General features: G+C 37.6%; 1 protein-coding gene across 1 annotated transcript in view; it reads left to right on the top strand.

Annotated features, from left to right (window-relative positions):
• Positions 1-11,047, top strand: part of Zfp945 (zinc finger protein 945) — a 110,608-nt gene extending 99,561 nt beyond the window's left edge. Inside the window, exon 6 of the mRNA XM_087605580.1 lies at positions 9,532-11,047. Within this exon, the coding sequence (XP_087461706.1) occupies positions 9,532-9,536 (5 nt within the window). The 3' untranslated portion in view covers positions 9,537-11,047. The remainder of the gene's footprint in view (positions 1-9,531) is intronic.
• The last annotated feature ends 1,246 nt before the right edge of the window (positions 11,048-12,293 follow it).

Genomic DNA, 12,293 nt, shown 5'->3' with positions numbered 1-12,293 from the left:
AACTGTATTTTCCAAACATGCAACCAAGCTAACCCCACAATCTCCTCCCAACCTCACCAAGGAATGACAAGGTATGGCCTCCATTATCTCCCTCTTACCCTGTTGCCAGTAGAAGATCTAAGTCTGTATTTGTAATTTTTTTCCTTATTCACTGTTTTATCAGAGCCTTTAACCCCAGTAGAAATATCCTGAGAACAGACAGGCCAGTACAGCCAAAAAGCATAACAATTCATGGCAGATGTTCACTTCACCTTTATTTCCTCCAAAACACAATCCTATGGTCCTATACCCAGCTCTGTATCAAATCACCAACATCAGGAATGCATTTCAAATACTTCAGTAGATGGCACAGGTCTTCCTCTCCTCATTTTCGTCTCCACATCATTTTCTTTCTCCCAACCAACTGAAAAGAATAGATACTCCTATGGAATACTCAAGGAAATATGGCCAGAAAAGCAGGTGGGCTACAAACTGATCATCTACTTTCCCTCCATTTCTCTCAGTCCAACTTCCCATTATCATTCTTAGCTTTGCAGCAAGCCTTCTGATGTGGACTTTCCTTACTTTCTACTCCCATTGCAAGAAGACTAACACACCCTGCATTCCTCCCTTATTTGAGACATTCAAAACTTCCTTTCTTGGCTCAACTTCATTCCTAAATGTCAACTACTAATACCTACAAAGACAATTTTTCTTGCAAATGTCTGCAGACACTCTTCTTATTGGTGAGTTTTGAAAAATAATCAATCTAAGAAAGAGAGTTACTGCCTGGTAAATTTAGGCTTCTCAATAGCCAGTACGAATAGGATCTGAAGAACAGAACCCTTGAGTGCCTCAGGGAACCTCTTTTTATTTTTGCACAAAAATTACCAAGTTAATTCCTTCTATATGATCTAGGGGTTAACTTGTAAGACCCATTACCTAAGAAACTCTCAGCCACAGGATACCTTGTAGATTGTCAAGCCCATCACTTGGACTAAGATATGCAAAAATTCTGAGAAATCCTCAAAAGAGTAGCCCCACATGATCTCAGAAAAGATTCAGTGTAAAAAGGCTACTTCAAGCACAGGAGCAAATGGGTTTAGTGCAGAATGGTATCAGACCTTCATAGGAGACCTCATATGAATAATGTCCAAACTATTCCACAAAATAAAACTTGTTTGACATAGAGAAGGGGAGGGGGAAGGGTTAGGGGTATGTTGGCCCGGAAACCAGGAAACTGAATAACAGTCGAAATATAAATTAGAAATACCCAAGTTAATAAAGATGAAAAACTAAAATAAAATAAAACTGGGTTGAGCCATACCCAATTCTTTCTATGAAGCCACAATTCTGCTTTTACCAAAACCACACAAAGACCCAACAAAGAAAGAGAACTTCAGACCAATTTCCCTTATGAATATTGACACAAAAATACTCAATAAAATTCTCATGAACTGAATACACGAAGATATCAACATGATCATCCATCATGATCAAGTAGGATTCATCCCAGGAATGCAGGAATGGTTCAGTATATGGAAATTCATCAATGTAATCCACTATATAAACAAACTTACAGAGAAAAGTGTGTGGGTATAGAATTAACTCAAACAAATCTGTAGCCTTCCTCTACTCAAAGGATAAACAAACTGAGAAAGAAATTCTCACCCTTCACAATAGTCCCAAATAATGTAAAATACCTTGGTGTGATTCTAACCATGCAAGTGAAATATCTGTATGACAAGAACTTCAGATCTCTGAAGAAAGAAATTGAAGAAGATCACAGAAGATGGAAAGACCTCCCATGCTCGTGGATTGGCAGGATTAATATAGTTAAATGGCCATTTTTACATTAGCAATGTACAGATTCAATGCAATGACAATCAAATTTCCTACTCAATTCTTCAGAGAGTTAGAAAGATCAATACAAATTCATTTGGAATTACAAAATCCCTCCTTCATTGTTAGTGGGATTGCAGACTGGTACAACCATTCTGGAAATCAGTCTGGAGGTTCCTGAGAAAATTGGATATTAAACTACCTGAGGACCCAGCTATACCTCTCTTGGGCATATACCCACAAGATGCCACAACAGATAAAAAAAGACACATGCTCCACTATGTTCATAGCAGCCTTATTTATAATAGCCAGAAGCTGGAAAGAACCAAGATGCCCTTCAACAGAGGAATGGATGGAGAAAATGTGGTACATCGACACAAAGGAATATTACTCAGCTATCAAAAACAATGACTTTATGAAATTCATAGGTAAATAGATGGAAGTGGAAAATATCATCCTGAGTGAGGTAACTCAATCACAGAAAAACACACATGGTATGCACTCATTGATAAGTGGCTATTAGCCCAAATGCTTTAATTACCCTAGAAGCACAGAACACATGAAACTCAAGAAGGATGACCAAAATGCGAATGCTTCACTCCTTCTTTAAAAGGGGAACAAGAATACCCTTGGCAGGGAATAGGGAGGCAAAGTTTAGAACAGAGGCTGAAGAAACACCCATTCTGAGCCTGCCCCACATGTGGCCCATACATATACAGCCACCCAATTAGATTAGATGGATGAAGCAAAGAAGTGCAGGCTGATAGATGCACATGTAGATCTCTCCTGAGAGACACAGCCAGAATCCAGCAAATACATAGGTGAATGCCATCATTAAACCACTGAAATGTGAATGGGACCCTCGTTGAAGGAATTTTAGAAAGGACTGAAAGAGCTTGAAGGGGCTTGAGACCCCATAGGAAAAACAATGCCAAACAACCAGCGCTTGCAGGGACTAAGCCACTACCCAAAGACTATACGTGGACTGACCCTGGGCTCCAACCTCATAGGTAGCAATGAGTAGCCTAGTAAGAGCACCAGTGGAAGGGGAAGCCTTTGGTCCTGCCAAGACTGAACTCTCAGTGAACATGATTGTTGGGGTGAGGGTGGTAATGTGGGGAGGATGGGGAGGGGAACACTCATAGAGAAGGGGAAAGGGGAGGGGTTAGGGGAATTTTGGGCCAGAAACCGGGAAAGGGAATAACAATCGAAATATAAATAAGAAATACTCAAGTTAATAAAGATGAAAAAAATAATGTGAAATAAGACTGCTAAGTCTTATATAGTATTTGAAATTATTTACAAAGATTTAACATTACCTCTGGATTTTATTAAATATTTTAAAGGCAACATTTACTATTATTCATGACATTTCTGGATTTGCCATGATTTTTAATTCTCAAGACAATGTAAGCACAGTTTTTCTTTAAATATTCTGTACATGACACTGCTGAATACTATATTCTCAAAGGATAATGAATGCTCTAAACATGAGGCTGCTTTTCCCTGACAAGGAATTTGTGTGTAACCATGACTTCAGACTCTGAGTCCTTCCTGAAGGTGGATCAACTACAAAAATCCATTGATATTATTTCAAGTGTTCACATAAACAGAATTTGAGGCAATCCTGAGACCAAATTTCACAAACTAGAATCTTTCCAGAGACCTTAATTTCCACAAACATGTGTGATGTCATTTGTGTAGCTGCACAACCCTCATCTATATTTGTCAACTAAGTTTATCACATGGACAGTGGACATCAGATGAACAGCCCCAGGAGATAGTATCAAAGATTCCTCCAGGGTTGAGGAAACAGTTCTAAAAAAGGAAACAGAAATGCAGATGTAGCATCTCCCTTGGCCACAGAGATAAAAGTACATGGGGATATATGGGTATCTGTTTGATTTGCTGATCAGTGTGGCCCTTCACAAACCATTCTGCCCAGGCTCAGAGAAGGAAAAATATGTTCACTTTGATTTTATTCTTCTTGCTCTTGAACACTCCACTTCATGTGGCTGGTTTTATTTATCCCACCTGCTCTTGGAGAATAAAGCAGAATAAAGACAAGGATGGAAACTCAGAAACAGGCTGTATCTTCTTGATTCAAGCAGTTCAATGGCCCATGGAGAAAGAGTATTTCAGTCATATTTTGAATACACAGTAAGTGCTTTTATATTTTCCATGTAGATGTGATCATGAATATTTCCTGAATCTACTGAAGTTGAGGAAAAAAGTCATCCTAGGGTCTCTTGTACTCTGTAATTAATCTGCAAAACAAGAAAGAACTCCAAATTCTATTAGAGACAGTGCTATATTACCACTTTAAATTGACAGAGAGTTTTTTTCTTCAGCCTGTCACCCACTCACCAGGATCAAACTGAATAATAAAAACCTTCCAGGCATTATCAATCACGTATATCCCTCTCTTAGACAGTTTCCATAGCACAGTAGCACAATGATGTCTCATTGAAAGATGTAATTTTTATGACTTTATTCTATGTGTGTTTACACAAATGACCAGAGTCAGCTGATGTTCCTTCCATCAGTGGGCAGCTTCTAGTGCTTGTTCTGGGGCCACCAATGTTGGAGACATGTCTAGCTGTGCACAGCTTTCATATAGTTACTCAGTTACTTGCTTAAATTTGCTCCGTGTGGTTCCCATTTATGTACTGAAGCTGCATCAAGAATTGATGTTAGAGAGCTGTTCTCTATGAACTTCATACTTTGATCTATATAAATTCATGGGCTTCCAGGTCTTTCAAAGTCCAGTTGTCTCCTCACTGTTTAGAATAAAGAAGGAATGTAGTGACTATAAAAATATGTTTGCATTCTTTGAAAAGTGATATTATTACTAATAGTGGTGGCTAGATACTTCCCTTGTTACTATCCTGGGTAATAACTGTAGCATAGGATAGTTGGCAATATTAGAGAATAAGGATAGAAATGTTACCCACTAGCTTATCTTTGCCATTATTTAAAGTGCATATGTCTTCCCTCTTTAACTCTCTGTTATGTAACCTGACACTTTTAATATTTAGCACTTTATGTCTCTTTATCAGTAATCTTACAAAATATAGTTGCATATTTTACCAGTGTGGGCACTATGAACATTTTGATATTATGAGCTTCTTTTTCAGACACAGTACTTTAGATCACAAAGTCACTACGATCACTCAAGTACTTTATGTTTCTTAATGTTTACTGAACAGGATTTAATATTTGATTTGTACAAGTACTAGTCTCATATTTCTGTCATCAAAATTTTAAAGACATCTTTTTGTATATTCATAAAGAATATTCTAAAATGGATTGTTTTTATAAAAAAGACATGACACATGTACAATTTCTAGTTGGAATACAGATATTTAACTCCTAGTAAAATTAACAATGAAGTAATATATTTGATGTTTATCAGTCAGATATTTTTAAATAATTCCGAAGTGATATGAGACATTATTCTTTTCAAAAACATAAACACAAAACAGAATTATTCGATTGTAACTAAATTTTAAAAAGAACATTTAAGATAAGGATCATTATGTGGGGATATTGCCCCCAAATGAAAATGAATTTTCATGACATGAGCCAAGTTTTGCCACAGAAGACATTACTGCCTTAGCCAATACCCTCACTTTTGCACAAACATACCATAAACTCAATGGCATGAACCCATCCAATGTATTTCACATTTTGCTCACTGATTTCAAATGAATATGTGACCATTTCTACTGTTTGATCAAATCATTTGGTGATTTATTTACATTCTTAGCAAACAATCAAAAACAAGAGAAGAAAAACTCTCTCATTGAGAACATGATGATAGTACATCTCATTTACAGGACATGACCTCTCATGAACATGTGAAGGTTTTATCAGCTTCTGGCTTCTTTTGTCATCTCAACTTCATTACACAGCTCATTTCAACCTTTAGGGGGTTGGGGCAATACAATCAAGGTCAGGATTGTCCTTTTGTGAACTGAAAATGATGTTTGTAAATTGCTGTCTTTATAAACACTGTAACCTTTTACAGAACACTCACTGAAAACCACAAGTATGCTCTTGCCTTGACTTTTTCCATAAATGAAATCAACAGGAACCCTGATCTTTTGCCAAACATGTCTCTAGCATTCGAATTATCACCACAAAATTGTGAATGGCAATCCAAATTTTAAAATCTCTTTCACGAGAGTTTACATAATTATGACATTCTTCCTAATTATAAATGTAAAAGTGACCTCAAGTGTGTAGTGGCACTTACCGGAGTAAACTGGGCAACAACTCTGTTACTTTATAAAATCTTCAGCAACTTCATATATCAACAGATAAGTGTGTGTGTGTGTGTGTGTGTGTGTGTGTGCATGCGTGCGTGCGTGCGTGCGTGTGTGTGTGTGTGTGTGTGTGTGTGTGTGTGTACTTGTGTCTTAGGGGCAGGTTGGAAATTCATGAAATCAGTTATCACTTGGAGTCCCCAAAATCTTACTAGGAATGAGCCAATCTATGTAGTTCAAAGGTAATATTCAGTGTCTTGATGGAGCTTTCAAATGTTCTTGTATGATATAGATATGAGGAAAGAAATAATAGCAAACTGAGATTTCTAGAAATCTCCAGAAAAATGTGTTTATAAGTTCTTAGGAATACATTGTATCTTGCGCTGCTTTCTGTGTTCTAGTTCCTTCATCTTACTTATGGATCCTATCATCCTGTCTTGAGTGATGATGAAAATTTTCCATATCTATATCAGATGTCCTCTGATGATACATCTCTAGCCCTTGCCCTGGTCTCCTTCATAATTCATTTCAGTTGGAACTGGGTAGGGTTGGTCTTCTCAGACAACAATCAAGGTACCCAATTTCTCTCTTATTTGACAAGAGAGATGGAAAGAAATACAGTCTGCTTTGCTTTTGTCAGCATGATCCCAGTCAATATGCATTTACACATGTCAAGAGCTGAAGTGTATTACAACCAAATCATGACATCTTCCACAAATGTTGTTGTCATTTATGGCGACACAGACAGTACTTTAGCTGTGAGCTTTAGAATGTGGGAATCTCTATGTAGACAGAGATTATGGATCACAACTGCACAGTGGGATGTCACTCCTAGTAAGAAAGACAATTTATATGGTTTATTTGCTTTGGGACAACACCAGGTGAGATTTCTGGTTTTAAAAAGTTTGTCCAGACATTGAACCCTGTCACATCCTCAGATGAATATCTGGCAAAGCTGGAATGGATGCACTTTAACTGTGAAGTCTCAGCATTTGAAGGGAAGACACTGAAGAACTGCTCTTCCAGTCACTCACTGGAATGCCTAATGGTGCATACTTTTGAAATGACCTTTACTGAAGGGAGTTATGACACATAAAACGCTGTACATGTTGTTGCCCAGGTTTTTCATGAGATGATATTTTAAAACTTTCATAATCTGCCCACTGACAAAGGGAAAGATGAAAAATATGTCTGCAACAAGGTAGTGCTTCTTACATTTTTTAATATTTCCTGTTATCAATGTCTTTAAGAGTCTATTGATGCCCAAACCAAGTGAAATAGGAAATATTTTCTAACATAGAGTGATTTATGAATCCTTTTCCTACTGATTACATAAATCTAGATGTTGGTGTACACTTCTAATGTAAAGAGAATTGAATAGAAGGCCTAATTTGTCACTGTAGCATTGTGATTTGTGACAGATTACCTGATTATGGTCACACATAGTCTCATACTGAAAACATATCCAGTCCTTCCTAATGAACCCACTCAATGATGAATCCTTGTTCATTAATTGTTAAATATGTAGTAATCACTGTAGGGTATTCTTTTAACAATAGATTTCTATTTATCCTTTTCCACTGTAGGTGAGGGACATCTCTTGGTGCCCTGAGAGGATTTACATGGAGAATAATGCTTGGATTCAATTTACTAGATTCCTGTGTTCTTATGTGTGTGGATGTATATTTCTCACCGTATATTTGTATGTTTCTGTGTTTCTGTATATCTGTGTGTATAACTATATCTATCTCTTTCTCTATATTCTGTGTATATTTATATCTATCTGTCTGTCTGTCCATACATCAATCTGTCCACCCATCTATCTGTCTGTCTGTCTGTCTGTCTGTCTGTCTGTCTGTCTGTCTGTCTAGTTATCTATCCACCTATCTATCTATCCTCTTTGTGCATCTGCCTATATATGTTGGTTTATGGCAATTAACGGATTTTGTCTGTTTTTCATTTGCTTTCTGTATTGTGCATATTGTATAAGTGTACACTCCTGTGTATATTTATCAATACATGTTTCTGCATGTGGCTCTATATTTTGGGTGGTTTTGTGAATATTCTTTCATTTATGTATGTCTTTGTCATGTGTGTTTGTATGAGAGCATTAATTTGTCTGTGTGCCAATGTCACTCTATATGGATGTCAGTATATGTGTATGTCTACATATGTACATTTTGAGCATGTGGTTTTCCATGTGGTTTTATGTGTGTGCGCCTAGATTATTGTTTTGTGTGTTTCTTCATGTGTTTGACATATTTTGCTTCAGTTTGTATCTGTATATTCATGTATGTTTGGGCATGTCTGTGTATGTTTGTGTAAATAACTGTGTGCTCCAGTTATGTGCCCATCTTCATACAGATGCGAGACCCCTTCTGTTTCATGTATATGCATTTTCATATCACATATGTTTGGTGTCACATGCATGTTTGTGCTTGTGTGGTAATTTCTTCTTAGAGAACTCAAATAACAGAAACAATATAATTTTTTTTTATCTCTTTGCTTTCACTGAGATTTTTCACATGCATACTGTCAGCAAAGTTGCCTTTAAGATGGTATAAGGATACATTTTCTTACCTTAAGCAAGAAAATATACTCTATAGTATGCTCCCTGTCTTTCAGCTGGGTCCCTCTTTGAGAAAGATCCACTTCACTAATCCTGTTGGAGACAGAGTAAATATGAATCAAAGAGATAAACTGCAGGAAATGTATGACATTCCACATTTGAAATTTTCCACAGAGACTTGAATTTAAAGTGAAAATATGACTATTTAGTCCCTTTTTATAAATGGTTAACAGTTACATTTATCTGTAGATATCATAGAGTGGACAAAAAGAAGTACACATGTGCATTTTGGTTTAACTGTACTCATTTAAATTACGGCATCAAGCATGTACATCCAACCTTCCTGGAAAGTGGTAAAATGAAGTTGATTTTCATGTGAGAGACCAATTTCTGACCTTATAAACTACATTTCTTATTTTCATTCTTTTTCAGATGAGATTTTAGCAGTTTACTTAGGATTTCTATAATGCATGTAATGTATTTGTATTAGACCAGAACTTGTTTCTTTCTTTCAACATTAACTTAAACTGTTTTTGAAAACAGTTTTATATTATTTCTTATAAAGTTAGCAATATTCTATTGGACCTATTCTTGTTCTTATGATGAACCTCTTCAAAGGATGTTTAAATACTCTTGTGCATTGTAAGGATAGAGTAAATTCAACATAATCAAGTCATTGATTTTTTTGCGATTGCTAGGCGAGCGCTCTGCCACTGAGCTAAATCCCGAACCCCAACTCATTGATTTGTAATGTGTAATGTTAAGCCAATTGACCAACTAGTCCCAAATTTCCAACATCTCTAGCTAACCATACAGTAACATTTTTATGACAATTTTAGATACTTTATGAACTACATCTTGTTTTTTTTTCAGTTTAAAAATTATGGATATGGGGGAGTCCCAATCTCGCGCTCCCTGCCTCCAGCTCACTGCTCCCAAACCCCGTGGGAGAGAGAGCTCACCTCCAAGACAGGTGGGCACTCCTGAGACTGCAGAGCAGAAGAGACCACCAACACTGCCCACCCCTGCCCACATCCCTGGCCCAAGAGGGAACTGTATACGGACTCTGGGTTCCCTTGGATAAGGGCACAGGAGCAGCAGGTCCGCTGCATCTGAGACACCACCTGAACCTGAAGGGACCGACCAGATAAACAGTTCTCTGCACCCAAATCCCGTGGGAGGGAGAGCTAAACCCTCAGAGAGGCAGACACGCCTGGGAAACCAGAAGAGACTGCACTCTGCCCACATCTCTGACTCCAGAGGAAAACATCAAATGCCATCTGGAACCCTGGTGCACAGAAGCTCCCGGAAAGGGCAGTGCAGATCTTCCTGGTTGCTGCCCCCGCGAAGAGCTCATAAGCAACACCCCACCAGCAAACTTGAGCCTTGGTACCACAGGTAAGACAAACCTTCCTGCTCCAAGCGACCTGCCTGGTGAACTCAAGACACAGGCCCACAGGAACAGCTGAAGACCTGTAGATAGGAAAAACTACACACCCGAAAGCAGAACACTCTGTTCCCATAACTGGCTGAAAGAAAACAGGTCTACAGTACTCCTGACACACAGGCTTATAGGACAGTCTAGCCACTGTCAGAAATAGCAGAACAGTGTAACACTAGAGATAATCAGATGGCAAGAGGCAAGCACAGGAACCCAAGCAACAGAAACCAAGACTACTTGGCATCATCAGAGCCCAGTTCTCCCACCAAAGCAAACACTGGATATCCAAACACACCGGAAAAACAAGAAGTAGATTTAAAATCACATTTTACAATGATAAGGAGGACTTTAAGAAGGTCATAAGTAACTCCCTTAAGGTAATGCAGGACAATAGAAGTAAACAAATAGAAGCCCTTAAAGGGGAAACACAAAAATCCCTTGAAGAACTACAGGAAATCACAGCCAAATAGTAGAAGGTAATGAACAAAATCATCTGGGAGTTAAAAATGGAAATAGAAACAATAAAGAAAGCACAAACGGAGACAATCCTGGAGATAGAAAACCTAGGGAAGAGATCAGAAGTCATAGTGCGACCATGACCAACAGAATACAAGAGATAGAAGAGAGAATCTCAGGAGCACAGCATACCATAGAAAACATCGACACAACCATCAAAGATAATGTAAAACACAAAAAGCTCCTAGCCCAAAACATACAGGAATCCAGGACACAATGAGAAGAATAAACCTAAGGATAATAGGCATAGAAGAGAGTGAAGACTACCAACTTAAAGGGTCAGTAAATATCTTCAGCAAAATCATAGAAGAAAACTTCCCTAACCTAAAGAAAGAGATGCCCATAAACATACAAGAAGCCTACAGAACTTCAGATAGATTGGACCAGAAAAGAAAATCATCCCGTCCATAATAGTCAAAATACCAAGTGCACAAAACAAAGAAAAAATATTAAAAGTAGTAAGAGGAAAAGGTCAAGTAACATGTAAAGGCAGATCTACCAGAATAACACCAGACTTCTCACCAGAGACTATGAAAGCCAGAAGATCCTGGATAGATGTCCTATAGACCCTAAGAGAACACAAATGCCAGCCCAGGCTACTATATCTAGCAAACTATCCATCAACATTGAGGGAGAAACCAAGATATTCCAAGACAAAGACAAATTTACACAATATCTTTCTACAAATCCATCTCTATAAAGGATAATAAATGGAAAAGCCAAACATAAGGAGAGAAACTACACCCTAGAAAAAGCAAGAAAGTAATGTCCTTGCAATAAACCAAAAGAAGAGAAGCACACACATAATCCCACCTCTAAATATGAAAATAGCAGGAAGCAACCATCACTATTCCTTAATATCTCTCAACATCAATGGACTCAATTTCCCAATAAAAAGACACAGATTAACAGACTGGATACATAAAGAGGACCCATCATTTTGCTCCCTACAGGAAGCATACCTTGGTGACAAAGACAGACACTACCTCGGAGTAAAAGGCTGGAAAACAACTTTCCAATCAAATGGTCTGAAGAAGCAAGCCTGTGTAGCCATTCTAATATCAAATAAAATTGACTTTCAACCTAAGTCATCAAAAAAGATAAGGAAGGACACCGTATACATAAAGGAAAAATTCACCAAGATGAACTCTCAATCCTAAATATCTATGCTCCAAATACAAGGGCAATTACATTCATAAAAGAAACCTTACTAAAGTTCAAAGCACAGATTGCACCTCACACACTAATAGTAGGAGATGGCAACACCCCAATCTCATCAATGGAAAGATCATGGAAACAGAAATTAAACAGAGACATAGAAGGACTAACAGAAATTATGATCCAAATAAACTTAACTGAGTTTTTAGATAATTCCATCCTATAACAAAAGAATTTACCTTCTTCTCACCAACTCATGGTACCTTCTCCAAAATTGACCACATAATTGGTCACAAAACAGGCCTCAACAAATATAGCAAGGTAGAAATAATTCCATGCATCCTATCAGACCACCACAGACTAAGGTTGGTCTTCGATAACAATAAGGAAAGAACGGCCACGTATACATGGAAGTTGAACAATGCTCTACTCAATGATAACTTGGTCAAGGAAGAAATAAAGAAAGAAATTAAAGACTTCTTAGAATTTAATGAAAACAAAGGTACAACATACCCAAACT

Source organism: Rattus norvegicus, chromosome 1 (genome assembly GCF_021556685.1).
Source record: "Rattus norvegicus strain SHRSP/BbbUtx chromosome 1, alternate assembly SHRSP_T2T, whole genome shotgun sequence".
NCBI classification, from domain to species: domain Eukaryota; kingdom Metazoa; phylum Chordata; class Mammalia; order Rodentia; family Muridae; genus Rattus; species Rattus norvegicus.
This window is presented reverse-complemented; position numbering and strand designations above follow the sequence as displayed.